The 21,086-nt window shown below is 42.1% G+C and overlaps 1 protein-coding gene across 4 annotated transcripts in view; it reads left to right on the top strand.

The window, feature by feature from the left end:
• Window positions 1-21,086, top strand: part of MTUS1 (microtubule associated scaffold protein 1) — a 183,972-nt gene that overhangs the window by 83,049 nt on the left and 79,837 nt on the right. For 3 of the 4 annotated variants that reach the window (XM_055416490.2, XM_055416491.2, XM_055416489.2), the window contains exon 4: window positions 13,038-13,199. The exons of the other annotated variant lie outside the window; for it this stretch is intronic. In XM_055416490.2, coding sequence (XP_055272465.2) covers window positions 13,038-13,199 — 162 coding nt within the window. The remainder of the gene's footprint in view (window positions 1-13,037; window positions 13,200-21,086) is intronic. 4 annotated transcript variants of the gene reach the window in all.

Below are 21,086 nucleotides of genomic sequence, written 5' to 3'. Positions count from 1 at the left end.
AAGCCAGTGGGGTTTACTGATGGAATGAGGGGCACGAGCAAAAGAGAGGAGTCAGAGATGGCTCCAGTCTTCCGGTACGAGCAGTGGCAGGATGCTGAGATGGGGAAGCAGGAAGGAGACGCAGATGCTGGGAGCTGGGTATCAGGATCTCAGTTGTACAAACATCATGTTGCGATGAATATTAGATACGTAAGTGAAGGTGCAGCATAGAAAGGCAGACCAATGTTTAGAGTGTGGAGGAGGAGTCTGGTCAAGGGAGATTAGTTTGAGATTCACCAACAGGTAGGTGGTGTTTAAAGCCACTGAGATGGATGAGGGCACCAGAACAGGTCAAGGGTCCTTTCGGGAGCTCCGTGGAGTGTGTGCAGAGTACCTCTGGGGTCCTCCTGGCTTTAAAGGGCTGGAGAGAGGAGAAAGAACACAATAATGAGCAGGGAGGGACAGCAGAAAGGTAGGAGGGAGGTCAGTGCAAAGTGGGATTCTGGAGGCCAGGTTAAAAAAAAAAGCCTTTCAAGGAGAAAGGAATCAGCTGCACCAAATGCTGTTGATAGGAAGGAGCATGTGGTAGTTAAGACAATTGTTTTAAACCAGCGGTATTGTGTGTTTATTTAACAGGAAGCCAGAGGCAGGCAGTTCCTGGGTTGGTGACTGAGTATTGTCACCTCCTCTGTCCTTCCACTCTCCCTGCCTCGGCACGTTGCTTTTTTCAGGGACTTTTCAGTTAAAGTATGGTTGCTAAGGGTTCCAAGGCTGAGTCCTGCTGCTGCTGGGCAGAGGCTGGGAGCAGTGGGCTGAGCGCCGGCCGGCCTTTCTCCTGACATGCCTGCCTACCTTCATCAGGAAGGAAGAGTCCTCCTGAGCACCTTGCCCCCCGGCACTCTTACCTTTAAGTCTTACTGGCACACACCGGATCGCATGGTTACCCGTAACTTGAAGAAAGGTTAGGAACGCAAGTATTTGGCTTTTTGAAGCTTTCTATAAGATGAGCAGTGAAAATGGAGATTAGGAGTGCCAATTGGAGAGACAGAGATGTTAGACGCAATAAGGTTAAATTGAAAAAAAAAAAAAACAGGAGTTGTTCTATTTTGTTCTTGTTTAGATCTTTTGCTATCTTGTACTGTTTTGGGGCATCTGATGCTTTGTTACTGACTTGATATTGTCTGTCACCCTTTGGCTTGTGTTTCACTGTATGACTTTATTTTGCATACACCAATTTAGAAATTTTTTTCCCTTTTTTATAGTCACATACATCTTGTAATTTTTTGTGTTTTTATGATTCACAACTGAAAGAAGATCTATAATTATTATGGTTAATTTGTATGGTTTTAGTTTTCTTTTTAATCCAATTTTATAAATATTTGTGGTGTATGATGAGAACTAGTAACGGATATTTATATGCCACTTACTATGTGCCAGTTGCTATTCTAAGCCCTTAAAATATAAACTCATCTAAATGTCCCAAGCACCTATGAAATGAGTCCGCTATAATCACCCACATTCTATTATGTATGAGGACACGGCACAGAGAAGTTAAGGAGGCTGCCCTCAGACATGTGTGGTGGAGCTGGGTTTAAACCTAGGCAGGGAAAGATTGAGGGCCAAAGGAGAAGGGAGCGGCAGAAGACTAGATGTTCACATAGCATCACCGACTCATGGACATGAATTTGAGCAGACTCCGGGAGATAATGGAGGACAAAGGAGCCTGCAGTCCGTGGGCTCACAAAGTTGAACACAACTATTGAACTACAAGTCTGACTCCAGACTGTCAACTTTTAACTACTACACCATGCTGCTTCTCACATTTTAAATGTTTTTTGATTCACGTATGTTAATACCACAAATAGGTGTCTTCACTGATTTGAAATATCTCCACTATCTTATTCTAAATTTTTGTATTTCTGAGATTGACACACCAGTTTATTAATCTGTCAATATGTTTTTGCCATTACTAGACTGTTTTACTATTTTATACTGTAATAAACTAGTAACAAATTCCTTTAAGTTTTTAAACTTTAAAAAAATTGTAGTAAAACTTAACTTCAGTGTACAGCATGGTGGTATGAAGTCCATTCCCATTGTTGTACAGCCCCTACCATCATCCCGTCTCCAGAGCTTTTCCTCTTCTGCACCTGAAACTCTGTCCAGTAAACGTCAACTCCCCATCCTCCCCTTTCCTCAACCCCTGGCAGCCCCCATTCTGTTTTCTGTCTGTGAGTTTGACTGCTCCAGGCACCTCACATAAGACAAGTCATTTGTCCTTTTGGAACTAGCTTATTTCACTTAGCATAAGGTCTTTAGGCCCATCTGTGTTGTAGCCTGTGTCGTAATTTCCTCCCTGTTTAAAGGCTGAATAAATATTTCATGGTACTTATGTATGTGCCATATGTTCTTTATCTGGGCATCCACTGATGGACACTTGGCTTGCTTCCACCTTTTGGCTATTGTGAATAATGTTACCATGGACCTGGTGTACTGGTATCTATTGAAGGTCCTGCTTTCAGTTCTTTTGGATGAATACCCAGAAGCTGAATTGCTTAATCATAAAGTAGTTCTATATTTAACTTTTTGAGAAACCCAACATTCCATTTTCAACAGCAGCTATACCATTTTACTGTCCTAGCACCCGTGCACAGAGTTCTCATTTCCTCACATTCTTACTGACAATTATCTTCTGTCTTGTTTTTATAATAGCCATACGAATAGATGTGAAGTGGTATCTTACTGTAATTTTGATTTGCATTTCCCTAGTGACTAATGATGGTGAGCAATTTCTCATGTGCTTCTTGGCCACTATATCTTCTTCTGAGCAAGTTCTATTCAAGTTCTTTGCCCATTTTTAAATCAGTTTTGTTGTTGTTGCTGTTGAGTTACAATCCTCATTCTTATGTTCTAAAAAATTCTGACTATTCTTCCTTATTCTAGTTTAAATTGTTCTTTAAAAAATTCTCCCAATTTCCTCTTTAAAAATAATCACATATGATTTATCTAGGAATAAGAGTCAATACGTTAATTCAGAGAAGAACGAACGTGTATGTCCCACTTGTTTGGATCTTTTATGCTGCTCACTTTTGTAATTTTTCATCATACCGACACTGTTTGACATGTTTCTTCATACAAATAGTATGTGTGTGCATGTCTGTGTGTGTCATTGCTCTTTGTTGCTAAAGCAAACGATCTTTTCCTTTTTTCCCCTGGTACATCAGAAAGCTGTTGATTGCTGTACAGTAGTTTGTAAGCAGCTTATCAAGTCTATTTAAATAAGTTTTAGACAATACTCTACCTCAAAGCAAAAATTTTAAATACGTGCATTAGTGTCAATGAGAGAATTTGGTCATTCTGGCTTGAGAGTGAGTCTGTGGCCGCAGTTTGACATATGTATGATTTTTCCCCCATAACTGTTAATTGTTAATTCTTTATTCCTTTGGGTAGCCGTTCTTTAGTTTCATGATAATAATACCTAGTAGTAGAGAATTACTCCAAAGCTCACTTCCTTTTTATAGTAGTGTTTAAAGAACTGAAGTTACAATTACAGCTGTAAATATATTCTCTTTTCTTTTTTTTTATTTTAACTATCTGTTGTATATTTGGTGTTTTCTCTTCCTGGCTCTAGCAGTTAATGGCCCTTGCATTCCTTAATAATAATTATACTTTCTGTAGTAATTTATATTTTAAATTGCACATATTAATATGTGGCCTATATATCCAGACTGACCTCAGTGATCTCCTTTTCATTGTCCAGTTAAAATCCCCATTGCCTCTAGCCCTGGCAAGTGCACTAGCTTCCTAAGTGTTCCCCTGATTTTAAACTCTTCCCTTCAGTCAGCTCTTTCCAGGGCTGCCCCGGGATCAAGTTCCGATGTAAGAGCTCAGAAAGCTGCAGAGCGCCCCCCCCACTTCATGCCGCACCCCCCATAATTAAGGTCTAAAGTTGTTCAGTTCAGTCGCTCAGTCGTGTCCGACTCTTTGAGACCCCATGAATCACAGCACACCAGGCCTCCCTGTCCATCACCAACTCCCGGAGTTCACTCAAACTCATGTCCATCGAGTCGGTGATGCCATCCAGCCATCTCATTCTCTGTCGTCCCCTTCTCCTCCCACCCCCAATCCCTCCTAGCATCAGACTCTTTTCCAGTGAATCAACTCGTTGCATGAGGTGGCCAAAGTATTGGAGTTTCAGCTTCAGCATCAGTCCTTCCAATGAATACCCAGGATTGATCTCCTCTAGAATGGACTGGTTGGATCTCCTTGCAGTCCAAGGGACTCTCAAGAGTCTTCTCCAACACCACAGTTCAAAAGCATCAATTCTTCGGCGATCAGCATTCTTCACAGTCCAACTCTCACATCCATACATAACCATGGGAAAAACCATAGCCTTGACTAGACAGACCTTGGTTGGAAAGTAATGTCTCTGCTTTTTCATATGCTATCTAGGTTGCTCAAAACTTTCCTTCCAAGGAGTAAACGTCTTTTAATTTCCTGGCTGCAATCAGCATCTGCAGTGATTTTGGAGCCCAAAAAATAAAGTCTGACACTGTTTCCACCGTTTCCCCATCTATATCCCATGAAGTGATGGGACCAGATGCCATGATCTTTGTTTTCTGAATGTTGAGCTTCAAGCCAATCTTTTCACTCTCCTCTTTCACTTTCCTCAAGAGGCTTTTGAGTTCCTCTTCACTTTCTGCCATAAGGGTAGTGTCATCTGCATATCTGAGGTTATTGATATTTCTCCCAGCAATCTTGATTCCAGCTGGTGCTTCTTCCAGCCCAGCGTTCCTCATGATGTACTCTGCATATAAGTTAAATAAGCAGGGTGACAATATACAACCTTGCCGTACTCCTTTTCCTATTTGGAACCAGTCTGTTGTTCCATGACCAGTTCTAATTGTTGCTTCCTGACCTGCATACAGGTTTCTCAAGAGGCAGGTCAGGTGGTCTGGTATTCCCATGTCTTTCAGAATTTTCCACAGTTTATTGTGATCCACACAGTCAAAGGCTTTGGCATAGTCAATGAAGCAGAAATAGATGTTTCTCTGGAACTCTCTTGCTTTCTCCATGATCCAGCAGATGTTGGCAGTTTGATCTCTGGTTCCTCTGCCTTTTCTAAAACCTGCTTGGACATCTGGGAGTTCATGGTTCACATATTGCTGAAGCCTGGCTTGGAGAATTTTGAGCATGACTTTACTAGTGTGTGAGATGAGTGCAATTGTGCGGTAGTTTGAGCATTCTTTGGCGTTGCCTTTCTTTGGGATTGGAATGAAGACTGACCTTTTCCAGTCCTGTGGCCACTGCTGAGTTTTCCAATTTTGCTGGCATATTGAGTGCAGCACTTTCACAGCATCATCTTTCAGGATTTTAAATAGCTCAGTTGGAATTCCATCACCTCCACTAGCTTTGTTCGTCGTGATGCTCTTTAAGGCCCACTTGACTTCACATTCCAAGATGTCTGGCTCCAGGTGAGTGATCACGCCATCGTGATTATCTTCATCATGAAGATCTTTTTTGTACAGTTCTTCTGTGTATTATTGCCACCTCTTCTTAATATCTTCTGCTTCTGTTAGGTCCATACCATTTCTGTCCTTTATCGAGCTCATCTTTGCATGAAATGTTCCCTTGATATCTTTAATTTTCTTGAAAAGATCTCTTGTTTTTCCTATTCTGTTGTTTTCCTCTATTTCTTTGCATTGATCGCTAAGGAAGGCTTTCCTATCTCTCCTTGCTATTCTTTGGAACTCTGCATTCAGATGCTTATATCCTTCCTTTTCTCCTTTGCTTTTCACTTCTCTTCTTTTCACAGCTATTTGTAAGGCCTCCTCAGACAGCCATTTTGCTTTTTTGCATTTCTTTTCCATGGGGATGGTCTTGGTTCCTGTCTCCTGTACAATGTCACGAACCTCCGTCCAGAGTTCATCAGGCACTCTATCTATCAGATCTAGTCCCTTAAATCTATTTCTTACTTCCACTGTATAATCATAAGGGATTTGATTTAGGTCATATCTGAAAGGTCTAGTGGTTTTCCCTACTTTCTTCAATTTAAGTCTGAATTTGGCAATAAGGAGTTCATGATCTGAGCCACAGTCAGCTCCTGGTCTTGTTTTTGCTGACTGTATAGAGCTTCTCCATCTTTCATTAATGCCATCTTAAACTTTAAGCTGCTGCTGCTGCTAAGTCACTTCAGTCGTGTCCGACTCTGTGCAACCCCACAGATGGCAGCCCACCAGGCTCCGCCATCCCTGGGATTCTCCAGGCAAGAACACTGGAGTGGGTTGCCATTTCCTTCTCCAGTGTGTGAAAGTGAAAAGTGAAAGTGAAGTCGCTCAGTCTTGTCCAGCTAGTAGTGACCCCATGGACTGTAGCCCACCAGGCTCCTCTGTCCATGGGATTTTCTAGGCAAGAGTACTGGAGTGGCTTGCCATTGCCTTCTCTGAACTTTAAGCTACTTAATATCAACTGTAAACTGCCCACCACTGCAACCTTGTTCTGTTTTTCTTCCCCATGATGCCTGTGTTCCTGCTTAGCAAAGCAAATCACAGAACCAAACATTTTCATACAATGAGAAGTTAATCATTTTTCCTGAGAACGTTTGGTAGTGATTTCTATAGAAAGATGTTTCCAGCACTCTATCCATCTGCAGTTACCTTACCTTGTGTAAGCAAGTACTAAATACTTGTGTAACACAACCCCTCGTGTGAATCCATTGTCTAAATTTTTGTTAAGATTATCTGTGTCTTCTAATATAGGGCATACAGTAGCCAAGTTTTTTTTGTCAGCTAATTTGGTCAATATCTTTAAAACCCGTAAATTTCACCAAATGTAAAGAACAGCAAGTCATTTATTCAGTGTGGAACAGTCTTGTGAAAAATGTATTAAAGCTGAATTCATTCTTATCTCATTGAGAGTTCAGAAGTGAGAACTTGCTTCAACTGGTAGATGTTTCTGTGGCTTTGGAAACCACTCTCATTACTTTAAAGGTGTTTTGTGAGCTGTGTGGGACTTAGATTCTTTCCCAGGCTTTTCCTTAAAGAATGGAGGAGGCTAAGTTGGAGCTGAGAGATGACATTTCGTTCTGTGAAGCCTCTGGGAGCTCCTACTGGAGAATGCATCATTTAATATGAGTGTCAGAACAAAGGAGTGCCATTCAGGAGTTCATTCTTTGTCTTTAATTTCCAGTCCAAGGGAAACATACCATTATGGTTTTGTGAAGATTTTTCCAGTAGTAAAGTGGCTTTTCATCTTGACCACATAAAAGTGTCAATTATGGCATTGACTTTTTTGTACTAAAATTTAAAGAATTAAAGAGTACCTAATGCTTATAGATGTATAGGAAAAAAAGATTATTAGAATCTACTTACTTTAATTATTGGTCCAGTTCATCCATTTTTAGTTGTTAATCCGTTTTGTCTTGAGTATCTCTTTCTGTTTAAATGTTTGAGCTCATCGACTTTAATAATATTCTTTAGTTTATATTATAAAAATAGACTTATGGTAAGAAAAAATTCACATGGAGTGACATGTAAGTATATAAAGTATGAAGGGAAAATTCCCCATTTCTGTTACTTTCCTTCTCTTTTACCCTATGTCCCTACCCCATAAGAGGCCCATAAAGTTTTTCTATATTCTTCTGGAATTTTTCAACATTAAGGAAACTGGGTAATATTAACACAGTCCTATTTTTCACTTAATAAATGTCTTACAGATTTTCAGTTTTAGAAAGCAAGAGAGTTCCAGAAAAACATCTATTTCTGCTTCATTGACTATGCCAAAGCCTTTGACTGTGTGGATCACAATAAACTGTGGAACATTCTGAAAGACATGGGAATACCAGACCACCTGACCTGCCTCTTGAGAAACCTGTATGCAGGTCAGGAAGCAAAGTTAGAATGGGACATGGAACAACAGACTGGTTCCAAATAGAAAAAGAAGTATGTCAAGGTTGTATCTTGTCACCCTGCTTATTTAACTTATATGCAGATTACATCATGAACGCTGGGCTAGAAGAAGCACAAGCTGGAATCAAGATTGCTGGGAGAAATATCAGTAACCTCAGATATGCAAATGACACCACCCTTATGGCAGAAAGTGAAAAGGAACTCAAAAGCCTCTTGATGAAAGTGAAAGAGGAGAGTGAAAAGGTCGACTTGAAGCTTAACATTCAGAAAACAAAGATCATGGCATCTGGTCCCATCACTTCATGGGAAATAGATGGGGAAACGGTGGAAACAGTGTCAGACTTTATTTTTTTGGGCTCCAAAATCACTGCAGATGCTGATTGTAGCCATGAAATTAAAAGACGCTTGCTCCTTGGAAGGAAAGTTATGAACAACCTAGATAGCATATTAAAACGCAGAGGCATTACTTTGCCAACAAAGGTCCGTCTAGTCAAGGCTATGGTTTTCCAGTGGTCATGTATGGATGTGAGAGTTGGACTGTGAAGAAAGCTGATTGCCGAAGAATTTATACTTTTGAACTGTGGTGTTGGAGAAGACTCTTGAGAGTCCCTTGGACTGCAAGGAGATCCAACCAGTCCATTCTAAAGGAGATCAATCCTGGGTATTCATTGGAAGGACTGATGCTAAAGCTGAAACTCCAATACTTTGTCCACCTCATGCGACGAGTTGACTCACTAGAAAAGACTCTGATGCTGGGAGGGATTGGGGGCGGGAGGAGATGGGGACGACAGAGAATGAGATGGCTGGATGGCATCACTGACTCGATGGACATGAGTTTGAGTGAACTCTGGGATTTGGTGATGGACAGGGAGGCCTGGTGTGCTGTGATTCATGGGGTCTCAAAGAGTTGGACACAACTGAGCAACTGAACTGAACTGAAGGTGTTTCTTAATGATTTTTTGTTGTTGGAAGGCAGTACAATTAATCAGATTTTCCAAGGTGGTTTTCCAAGTAAATTGCTTATTTGATGAAGGTGTGTTTCAAAACCAGCAGAATCTGTGTTACTCTCAAAGGCAAAGTGACGGTGTTATTCTTTCCAGGTTTTCTTGGACAAAAGATGGTTATCATTGTAGAACCAGAACAAATCTGTTGTCTCTATGTAGGCTGATGCTAACCGCATGAGCTTAAAATAAACCCCTAAGGTCCATATGCTATCTCTGCAGGAAGGTCCTAAACCTTTATGGTTCACAGCCGAGATGGGTCACACGGCGCGACATAAACTGGTAACAGTCATCTTTTCAGAACTGGAGGAGCAGTCCTGTCTCGATTTCACTGTTGAGGAATTTGGTGTTTAGGTTCCTCAGAGGTGCTCAGCCCGATGTCGCCATGTCTTCCCTGTGATATTGCTGACGATGTGTATGTTTTACTGCTTCTTTATCCAAGTCCAGTTACAGGTCCTGTCGGTCAACTTTGCATTAAGTTAAACGTTAGGACCATGGGTGAAGCAGTTAGGTGCCTTTGATGGCCCTGCTGCCTTTAGCGTTCTTGCAGGCTCACCTTCGAGCAACGGGAGGGGCTCTGGCTGACCTCCGGTACAGAAGAGGCAGCAGCAAGCAGTGGGTGGACTGACCTGCGTTCGGTCCCTTTCTGTTGCTGGTTATAGGTGTGGGACCCCAGTAAGCCATTTAGCCACATAAGTAGGTTGCTAATCTATCAACTGGAGGTGGCAATAGCAGCGCGCTGTCAGGATGCATCTCAGTTTCCGTGGGGTAATCCTTTGGTAAAGTAGGCGTTGTCCTGTGTCCTCAGTGCCTGCTGGTCTGGGGTGACAGTGGAACGGGGAAGACTTAGGCTGGAACCGTAAATTCCTATTAGATGGAAAGGGTGGGGTTGGATGACAGAGAGACTTGTGAAAATGGGAGGGGCCCGTTCTCTGGAATAAGAATCAGGCTTTGGGGGTAAGCTTTCTTCTGTGCCAGACTGTGTGTTGGAATCAGAGGGTACAGGTGTGTAGTAATTCTGAGACACATGGAGAAGTGTCTATAAACCTTTGATGCTTTCAGAAACAATGCTGTGAGGCAACCTGTTCTCAAAAAAAAAAGGGTTAATTTTCTAAACATGCTGAGCCTTGAGTGCATTGTGATGGTGGCCCAGAAATTTTTAACTGTCATTTACCAAGCCTTGTTCATTGTTTCCAATAATAATGGCTGATTAGAATGAATTTGCTGAAGGAGCAGCAGTTTGGTAAATTTATATTGCAAAATCTGTTTATCCCTCCTGAGAGCAAGTAAAATCAGTGGCCAAATATATATTAAAAAGTCAAATGGCTACTTGAATATCTGTTATCTGCTAATTATTATAAGGAATGTAAAAAAAGTCCCCCATCTAGTGAGGTCCATGTGTAGAGTCGTCTCTTGTGTTGTTGGAAGATGGTGTTTCCTATGACCAGGAGGTGGTGATTCTCAAACTTAATGAAGGGAGAGGTGATTCTGTAGACCCCTGGGTGGGGCAGCAGGGATTTAAAAGAGAATCGTCATCTTACTTTGTAAGTCACTAGGCAGAGTTTGGGGACTGGAGGGAAAGAAACCCATTGTATTCACAGGGATGGACAGAAGAGAAGAGCAGAGTAAAAAGTCCTGGAAAAGTAAAAAGATGTGTGTCTGTGAGTGTGTGTGTAGAGAGGTAAGTGCGTGTGAAGCGCTCGAGGAAGAACTGGTTAGGAATCCACTTTAGAACTGCCTCTTATGTCTTTAAATTTAAATATTAATTAAGCGATTAAAAATAATGTCATCCTGCAGATAATGGTGCTAACACTGGGTGGTGCTAAGTTGCTTCAGTCGTGTCCAACTCTTTGTGACCCCATGGACCATAGCCCGCCAGGTTCCTCTGTCCGTGGGATTCTCTAAGCAAGAATACTAGGGTGGGTTGCCATTGCCTTCTCCAGTAGATCTTCTGACCCAGGGATCAAACCCACATCTCTTATGTCTTCTGTATTGACAGCAGGATTCTTTACCACTAGCGCCACTGCTGTAGGTTGTAGATAATGGGGAATCACAGATTATAGGTTGGGTTCTGACCTTAGTTTTCACATTCAGAAGATCAACACAATGGAGCTGGAAAAGGTGAAAGGGCAGAGCTTTGAAGTCTAATACAGTTATTTAGGCAACATTTAAGGGAGTGGGTAAGGATTTGTAGCATTTAGATTGAGAAGAGGAGACCTTTTTGAGAAGAAATGATGTGCCTGATGGATTGGAATAGCACATCCTGTTGTCAGAGGAAAAACCAGGATGCCTGGAGCAGAGCTTACGTTGATGTACGGGGTCAGCCCAGGGTTGATGCTGCGGACAGGAGAACTTTAGATGCGAGGCCTCAAGTACTTTAGTGCTTTGTTTTCTGTTAAGGTGAGATTTTTATAAGTGAAATAATTGGGACAAAGCCGTGAGCATTACTCCTTGGAAAACCTTCTTTCCTCTGTTATGGCGACATTGGTAATATGTGACTTGATAATGTGCAGCTAAGGTCTTTTTCAACTCTTGACATTCTTCAGTTGTATGATGCTAGTGGCGTTGAGAGACTTCATGTTACATGATATGAGAATCTGATGGGGGAAAAAGTGATTCCAGTGTTTTGGGGGTGAGAAAAAGGAAAATTTAGTTCCGATTAATGTTAGTAGGTAGGAATTGTCTAATTGCCCAAGTTGCAACTTTCAGCAAGAAAATGAAAATGTGAGTGGCATTGAGATTCAGGAGGACAGGGCTGCAGGTGAGAATTGGGGTTCATCTAGGTAGGGCAGTGGTTAAAGTAGGTAAAATAGACTCTCCTGGAAAGGCGGATATGTAAAAAGTTGGAGCCAAGGCATGGACTTAGGAAATGCCCATGTTCAGGTGGAAGCATCAGGATGGTGTGGTTTCAAGGATACCATAGAACGGGAAGTGTCCGTACATATCTTATAGAAAAGTGGATGTACTTGCTACAAAAAAGAGCCAGGAGTTTGAGTGAGAACCATTTAAGTTTGGTAAATAAAGAGTAAAGATGAAAGTGAAAGTCACTCAATCGTATCTGACTCTTTGTGACTGCATGGACTGTATTGTCCATGGAATTCTCCAGGCCTGAATACCAGAGTGGGTAGCCTTTCCCTTCTCCAGGGGATCTTTCCAACCCAGGGATCAAACCCAGGTCTCCTGCATTGTAGGCAGAGTCAGGGAAGCCCAAGAATACTGGAGTGGGTAATCTATCCCTTCTCCAGAGGATCTTCTCAACCCAGGAATTGAACCAGGGTCTCCTGCATTGCAGGGGGATTCTTCACCAACAGAGTTATCAGGGAAGCCCAAGGAGGAAAAGGGCAGATGAAAAAAGAGTGCTAAGAATATAGCACCACCTGCTGTTAGGCATTAGGTATTTTTGAATTGTTTTTCTCAAATGAACTTATTCCTTCCTATCTTGGTTGTTTTTTAGTTTTCATCTATTTTTTTTATCTCGTAGCCTAATGTGTCAACACACTAATTTGTTTACTTTTAGATCAACAGTATTGGGAGAAGTCATATCAATTTATTTATCCCTTGATTTCAACATCGCCAAAAGTTTCTGTCTCAAATGACTCTGTGTCACAGAAACATGTATGTTAGGCACTCAGTCATGTCTGACTCCTTGTGGCCTCGTGGACTACCGTAGCTCATCAGGTTCCTCTGTCTATGGAATAATCCAGGCAAGAATACTGGAGTGGGTATCTCTTCTTCAGGAGATCTTCCCAACCCAGGGATGGAAGTCAGGTCTCCCGAGTCTCCTGCATTGCAGGTGGATTCTTTACTATCTGAGCCGCCAGGGAAGCCCATATCACAGAAGACCCAAGTTAATTCCTTCATGGTTTCAGGATTGCAGGAATCCTTCCTGCATAATTCTGAATATTCATTTTGCATCTTGACTCACTTGTTCATCCCTGGAAAAAGAAATGGCAACCCACTCCAGTATTCTTGCTTGGAAAATTGCATGGATGGAGGAGCCTGGGAGGCTACTATCCACGAGGTTTCAAAGGGTCGGACACGACTGAATGACTTCACTTTCACTTGTTCATGTAGGAGCTCCGGTTTACAATCTTAGAGCTTTTGGAATGAATAGCCGTGGAAACTTGTTGTCTTTTTTTCAACCCCCAAGGAAAACCTGCATCCTTGAAAACTGCACAGCCATCTCGTGTGAATCTGCCAAGATTGCTTCCTAGACCCAAAGCATCTGTGAAAAACCCTGCGCTGCGGAGGACAGAAAGCACCTCCTCTGTTGCCAGCGCCCACAGTGAGCTGAGCGCTTACAGCAATAACTGTAAGTCAGCCTTACGGCAGACTTTGGGGCCTGTTGAAGCTGTAGTTGTGAGAGAAATCTAATGAGCTACCAATTATCAGGATTTTTGATTCTGTGATTTAGGGGAAAATACGCATCCTGCTTCTCTCTTGGAATTGCTCAAAAACAGTTTGGCAGGAGAAGAAAGTTGTCTCAACGACATTCTCTTTTGATGAATGTGCTAGGAAACACTGACAGACTTATCTGTTGAAGGCATGTGGGTGTTTTGTTTTGTTTTTTTTTCATGAATTCTAAAGTGTACCGTTTGAAGATGCTGGGTTATTGTTTGTTGGTGGTGGGGTTTCTTTTGGTTTGTTTAAGAAAAGTGATGTAAGAACTATTGGAACCCAACTGGAAATCAGAAAAATGGATAACTTCAATTTCATTTGCTTTGTAAACAGCTGCATTTTGTAGAAGCTTTTTTTTTCCCCCTAATCTTAAACTTTGCATGCTAGATTCAATATATTAGGAGTGAATATTATAACTTCAAGCTTAGTTTTAAATAATTTAAACTGAGAATATTTGGGGGATTTTCAATTAATATGAATTTTGTTTTCTGTGTATAAAATGACACAGTTATTTTCTTAAATAGTAAGTTGAGTTATCCCTGGTCTTAGTGTTTATTTGCTCATTTATTTTTTAATTTCTCTCAATAATAGCTCATGGAATAACAAATGTAAAGAATTTTACCGTGCCTGCTGTATATAGGCAGCACTGTAGGTGCTAGGAAGGGTATGAGGTATCAGAGAAATGGTCCCTGTGTGAAAGATAGTTGAGGATAAAGAAGATGTTTACATGGATAACTAGAATATCAGATAAAACAAGGAGTAAGGGAGTGGTGGGGAGGAGGGGAGTTCTCCCTGCCTTAGAGGGGATCAATTTCTCCTTTCTCTGAGAGGACAAGATCTGATTGGAGTTACTGTACATACTTTCTCTGTTTTTTTCTCAAATAACTCCCATTACCCTGATTTTACATGCAAGGTAATTGCAGCTCAGAGAGGTTGTCGATGGTCCAAGGGCACTCAGCCGGCATGTGACAGAACTGAGAAAGTTTATGGCTGAGACTTGGAATTAATGACTGACTGAATGAGCACGTTTCCAAGAGGTTACTTAGCAGCAGGAGCTGGTCTCCTATGAGAATGTGTAGCTGCGCACGGGAACTTTAGGGACCCTGGAATGTGTTACTTGCAGTGAAACGGGTCCGTTAGCCACTTGCTACTTGAAGTTTGAAGTCGTGGCAGGAGATCAGAGGGTTTGCATGTATCTGTTGATTCTTGATTTGAAAAGGTCATTGACACGTGTACTCCCTTAAGGTCATTGCACTTGCAGCATTCTCTGTAACAGGAAATTTTAAAAACAAAACCACCAGAACAGAAGCAGCCAGGTGCTCTCAGGGGGGTCTGGAGGGCTGTGTAGTGTTGGCGCTTGTGCCCCTGGCAGGAGGCGTGTCCGTGGAGCCACTGCCCAGTGTCCCCACCGACAGCCATGTTGCCACGGCCCCGCTCAGGACCGCGTCTGACACTCCCAAGGAGGGTGTCAAAATGCTTTTGTCTGTTCCTTTTTGTCTTTTAACAAAGGGGCTTCCCATGGACCCACAGAGCCTGTCTACTGGCTGTGTGTCCCTGTCTCAGATGAAGCGTTCAAATCAATGAGTTTCTTTCTTAGATGGACCCACTAGCCGGTTTAATCTGTTCTGTGTAGTGCCTGGGAGCTTAGATTTTTTTTTTTCTCCCTGCCCTGCTCCATTCTAATTCACTAAGAGCAAGCATGAGGAATAGGAGCGTGAACATGGCTGCAGTTTTCCTTGCTTGAGCTTGCTGTGATCCTTTTAAATGACTATACCAGGAGGATTTCGCAGCTGTACAGAAACGGATGCGTCTTCGAAAATATTTATCAATTCTACACTCTCCCCACCAGCCGGCTCAGAGAGGCACTACGATGCTACCTTATTGACACTGCTGGTTCTGGGATCCTACAGCCTTTGTATAGTTCCTTTGTTAGCCACGTTTGCTGGCAAAAGAAGTAGGTCGACGATTTCTGGTTTGATTCTTTCTTTGTAAGCATGCTTAAATTTCCTTCAATAAATTGACTTAGTATTTCTCGATTGCTATCTTTATAACTCGTAATTTGTTAATTGTGGTATTTCTCGGGCATGTTTATATTGAAGTTGTGAGTGGTTCTGCACAGAACCAATTTTATTGTGTATTTTATGTGTTTGGGAACTCGGATTAAACATAATTCAGCAATGTTGTCGATGTTCTTGGCACATGAAATTACTTTATAAAAGACTAGTTAATGGTCTCATTTGTGATGAAACAACTGGTTGTTTCTGTGTGTGTTTACCCAATCGTGGTGTGAGTACAGGAAAAACGCTTTCCTAGAATGAGAATGAAATCATCACATTTTAATGCTTTTACTCACATTCTATCTAAAAATATTTAAAATGTGTACTTTTCCATAATTACCTTCAAATGTGAAAAAAGTCATTTTGAGCTGCAGTGTTTGTGATTTCTGATAATGATGGGTCATGTCAGGAAATAACCTTTCGATCTGTGTTTTAAATTCTTCTGGCGTGAAGCCTTTGGGTGCTTTTAAAGAATGTTTCCTTGCTTTGTTTGCTCCTCTCTTTGTGATGTGATGCTGTCAGTGCAGTCGCTTCTGAGATGGCAAGATGATCCTAGAAAATTCTGGTTTGCCGTGCTTAAGGATGCTACAGAAATAACATGACCAAGTTCTAAAGCAACTGAATCAAAATGTATAAGACTATAAACCTTTCTTTTGTGGGGGTTCCAGCAGGTGCTTTGTGTGTGTTCTTTTCAGCATAGAAAATTTTTAAAGTTACAGCGTTGATTTTATATATATATATTAGTACAAAATTTGGTAGTTTCTGTATCAAATATGCTCATTTTTAGAGGTTAAATGTTGTAAGCTCTTCCAGACTCAGAGAGCTAAGGTCCAGTTTTTAAGATCATTGGATAAAAATACGTTACATAGTGTAGGTCTTGTAAAGAGGGGAAGGTTTGAGGGACCTTTGTGTGAGTGTAGAAGGAGGTCTCAGGGAGTCCAGAATTTTGCCATATTAGCAGATATGAAGTCCAAGAGCTTCTTACACCTCCCAGTTTGGCCGGAAAAGTGTGATGAGCACATTTATTTTTGAGAGACAGATGGCAAGGGGAAATGAAAGGTTGCACACCCGAGCTGTCTGCACTGTCTGGGAGACGGAACGGGCAGAGGTAAACTAAAGAAATGGAGCTTTCTCTTCCGTCACCTTCGTGGCCAGCCCCAGGGCACATGGCATGATGCAGTAGAAAAGAGCATCATATTGGACTCCATGTTCAACTCCATGTCCAGTTTGGACTCCTGCAAGCTTTCTTCCTAACTCACGGAAGCTGGACAGTCTCACACTCTCTTAGCCTCAGTGTTCCCACCTGATGAATGGGCGGGGAGACCCAGATCGTCCTAAATCCTTGCAGCAGCAAAGGGTTCTGCCTACCTTTAGTTTTCTTCATGATGATAAAATGGTACCTAACAGCTTGGAAGAAGGGTGTTTGGAGTAGGGCTCAAGGTGATGGAGAGAAGGATTAGTCTCACTTGCCTTCAGTCCCGTCCTCCTTGCTGAATGGCAAATGGATATTGTGTCACTTGCCAATACCGGTCAGTTGGTGAGCATCACCCGGACAGTAGTGAAAGTTTTCCCAGCTGCTTCCAGGTTCAGAACAAACCCAGAGTGGGTTTGACCACTGATGCCTGCCTGAGGTGAGGAAGCGGGTAAAAGGCAGGTGGTACATACGTTGGGCCTGTGTTACAGCACATACCCAGTACTTAAGCACATCTGAATGCACGATTGAATAAGAAAATACTATCATCCAGACTGCTGTTTTGTCTTCATTGTTTTCTGGACTATGTCTGAGACCTTCCAGTTAGTATAGGGTTGGGTGATTTTGCGTTTGGAATTTGAGAGCTTGGACGTAAGTTGTGATTTGATTCGAAGCCAGGTGGGCAGAGGATCTGGCGCACTGGGAAGTGTTAAGCTGATTCATCAAAAGTTCGGAAAACAAGCAGAAGGTTGGCTCCGTGTGTATATACATGTTTTTTAAACAAAAACAAAAACTACCGTGGAGCAGGCACTAGAGTGTGGTGTGAAGTGTTAGTTTGCAAATAACAGTTTGGAACGGTGGACGCCTTTCTCTAGCAGGGAAACCTTTTTCCTTGTGCTTGGACTTCTCTGGGAATCTCTTCATTTTCTCTGTAGACTTGGTCATCTCTGTCATTTCACCTGAGCCACATTCTGCATGTGGGGAAATGAAGGATTCACAAGCGTCTGTTACTCTGGCATAATAAGGGCAGCTAAGACCAGGGCTGACAACAGCTTGGGGGCAGTTCTCAAACGGTGTGTATTAGACGTGGCTGAGGCGTGGACGACCACTCGTGGGACCTCACACGTTGAGTCTACAAACCAGCTGTCACGGAGCGGCCGTGCCTCCTGGAGCACCATGTTCGGCCTCAGAGGGACCCCGCGCCCGTTAGTGGGGGTCCTGTGACACCGTCTGCACACTGGGGGTTCAGACCCTCTCCTGCGTACACAGGTGACATGATTCAACACAGCTGGGCAGTGGCCCAGTCAGGACCAGAACTCAGATAGTACCGACTCCATTCCATTCCTCGATGTTAAGGTGCTTCCATCATTCTGTTGGAACTTGTGCCGCTGAAGGGTTTATCACTGGGACATAATAACTTTAGATGAGAGGAAATGCAGACCTTCTCAGCATACCCAGCTGGCTGCCCAGCTGAAATAGAAGGCAGGAGAAATATTCTCAAGGCATCGTGCCTTGTAATAAAAGTCGTCCTTCCATTTGGGGTTTACTGGAAAGTGACAGGCCAGCTTAGAGGAGAGCCTTAGAGAACTGAGGGATGTGTGAGTGTTGGTCACAAGGTCAGCACATTAGCAATGTGGGAGAGAATGAAGGGGGTGTGTATAGTAGATGATCAGAGAGAGAGAGGTGTGTGTGACTATGTGAGTGTGTGCATATGTGTGTGTGTGTTTACATATGTCACAAAAAATAGAAGTGTGTGTGTTTATGTGTGTGCACATGTGTATATGTGTGTGTTTATATATGTCACATAAAAATGGAAGTGTGTGTGTTTATGTGTGTGCATATGTGTATATGTGTGTGTGTTTATATATGTCACAAAAAATGGAAGTGTGTGTGTTTATGTGTGTGCATGTGTATATGTGTGTGTGTTTATATATGTCACATAAAATGGAATTGTGTGTGTTTATGTGTGTGCATGTGTATATATGTGTGTGTTTATATGTCACATAAAAATGGAAGTGTGTGTGTTTATGTGTGTGCATATGTGTATATATATGTGTGTGTGTGACATATAAATGGAAGTGTATGTGTGTGTATGTGTGTTTGTACCCCAAGTCAAGCTCATTTTTATCCTTGTCATATGGAATGTTGACCCTCGCGTGTTAACACTGATGCGATCACATGCTGGCAGGACTGAGCCTCCAGGGCGGTGGTGAGATAGCTGGCCCCCAGCGCCTCCTGTTCTGCGCATGACTGAGTTGGGAATATTGTCCCTCATGAGAAAAGTCTTTTGCTTTCGTGACAAATCCTTTTACCGAGTCCTTTGGAAACTGAAGGTTTTTATGTTCAAAGCTTAGAAGTAAAACGTGTGGATTTACTATCATATGAATTTATAATAGGTCTGTAAGTTAAATTCAATTTTGCAAAATCTGAATAGGCAACTTATTTGCTGCTGAATATAGTTTTCAAAATGTGTCAAGGAAAGGCAGGCTCGAATCCAGATTGTTGTAATACACGGTTGATACCAATAACATCCTTCACTTCCCTTCATAGATTTTGGTTTAGCATAGGTGGAAATGTTGATTGAAACCCAATATCCATTTTATATGAAATTCTAAAAGACATGCTCTATGACACTTTGGTTCTGTTTCTTTAAGACTATGAAGTCACTCCCCATCGGTTCTTTAAAAAGCTATGTTGAATTTTGTAGTAGTCGTATCTTCAGTGCTTAACATTTACATTAGCTCCCTGTCAGCTTTGGAAAACTCAAGTCTCCACATTCTAGGGAAGAAGGGAATTGGAAAGGATAGGAAATTGACAGAAACTTGTCAGTGGGAGGGAAGACTGTGTAGATTTGGCCTGGTATTAAGTGTTACCTGGGCACAGGAAGAACAAGCAGATGGCTCCCTGTAGGAGGGACTTGATGTTGATCAGGGCAGAGTGAGGGCAAGTCTTCACCAGGCTCAAGTGTGACATCCTTCAGGACTGTTGTAGAGCTGGACAGTTTAGCCTAGGGAAAAATTTCTGTCTTCAAATTTATAAATATTAGTAAATAGGGTTGACATCTCATCCCTTTGCAGAAGTGTGAAGTGAAGAAAGGGATCAAGATTGGTGATAAAGACCTTTGTGATTGTAAGCGTTAATAATTAGAATAGAATTGGATGGTTAGAATTGGGTGTTGAAAATTATTTTGAAACAAATGATTAAAAAGTCCAGTATGGGTTGGTAGAGGGGGAAATTAAGCCTGGAAACCAGGTTGTGAATGATCAAGCCTCCAGCCCAGTAAGTATATGGTGACATAAACATGCCAGTGGTTTGTATGGTTACCAAGGGGAGATAGATAAAAAGGTTAACTTTTATGGGAATTGAAAAAACTATAAAACTTTCTAAGTATTTTTCTTTTGATTTTTTTCCCCCTCCTGAGATGTGGAGAGAAAAGGGCAAAGAGCTGTGTTTACACTCTTGAGCGTTATGTATAACATGGTAACCTCTTGGCAAGAGCCAAGCAGTGCTGTTAAAATTTCTTGTAGGAGCCGAGCTCCTGAACAGTGAACTTTTTCAAAGATTGTTCAGTTCTGGAGAACTGAAAGGAAAATTTCAGAATGATAAGGACATACTGATGCCCTCCCACTCTTAATTAGGTCACTGCTGCTGCTCTTCTCTCTGTTTTTATTCCCACTTACTAAAATTGGAAACGGCCTTTTTGATATATGTCATTTTATGTGTTATTTTTGGCTGCATTGGGTCTTCGTCACCGCAGGGGCTTTCTCTAGCTGGGGTGAGTGGGGTCTGCTGTTCAGTTTTGGCCTTGGAGGTTTCTCAGCACAGCAGCTTCTCCTGTTAGGAGCACAGGCTTCGGGTGCATGGGCTTCGGGAGTCGTGGCTCTCAGGCTCTGGAGCACAGGCTCAGCAGGGGTGACACACAGATTTAGTTGCTCTGCAGCATGTGGGATCTTCCTGGATCGGAGGTCGAACCTGTGACTCCTGCCTTGGCAGGTAGCTTTTTACCACCCAGGCAAGTCTCTGAAACAGCTTTTTGTGTTGTCTTTACGTGCCGGTACTATCGTTTCCAAACCTTTCCTTTAAGGTTTTTGACACTTAACGCGATTCTAAAGTGTAGCAGCCAGAAACAGTGCAGTAAGTGATGGGGGAGCTAGTTATGCTCCTAAAGTTTCCATAGTCCTCTCAACCGTACCAGAGCCGGGACCGCTGTTTCATGGGACCGCATTATGGGCCCAGTGCACCTTTACAATAAATCCAGTGTGAAAATGCATTCTTATTTTGAATTCAGAGCACAGGAAACAGACCCTGCTCCTTCGTTTCGCTTGCCTCTTCCCCTGCTCCTTATAAACCTTAAGGATACAATAGAAGATTTGGGTTATTTTTTTCAATCCAGTGGGAAGCTATAAATGTGAAGAGAAATTTCTCATTGAGGGAGAACCTACATAAACATAGTCTACACAGCTGTCTTATGTAACTGAAAGATGCTTAGTTTTTCATTGACCGGTCATTGCATTGTGCAGCCATTGCACAGCCATTACTGTGCAAAAGAAGA

Source organism: Moschus berezovskii, chromosome 26 (assembly GCF_049115385.1).
Source record: "Moschus berezovskii isolate FMDL1 chromosome 26, NW_MosBer_1.0, whole genome shotgun sequence".
Lineage (NCBI taxonomy): Eukaryota > Metazoa > Chordata > Mammalia > Artiodactyla > Moschidae > Moschus > Moschus berezovskii.
This window is presented reverse-complemented; position numbering and strand designations above follow the sequence as displayed.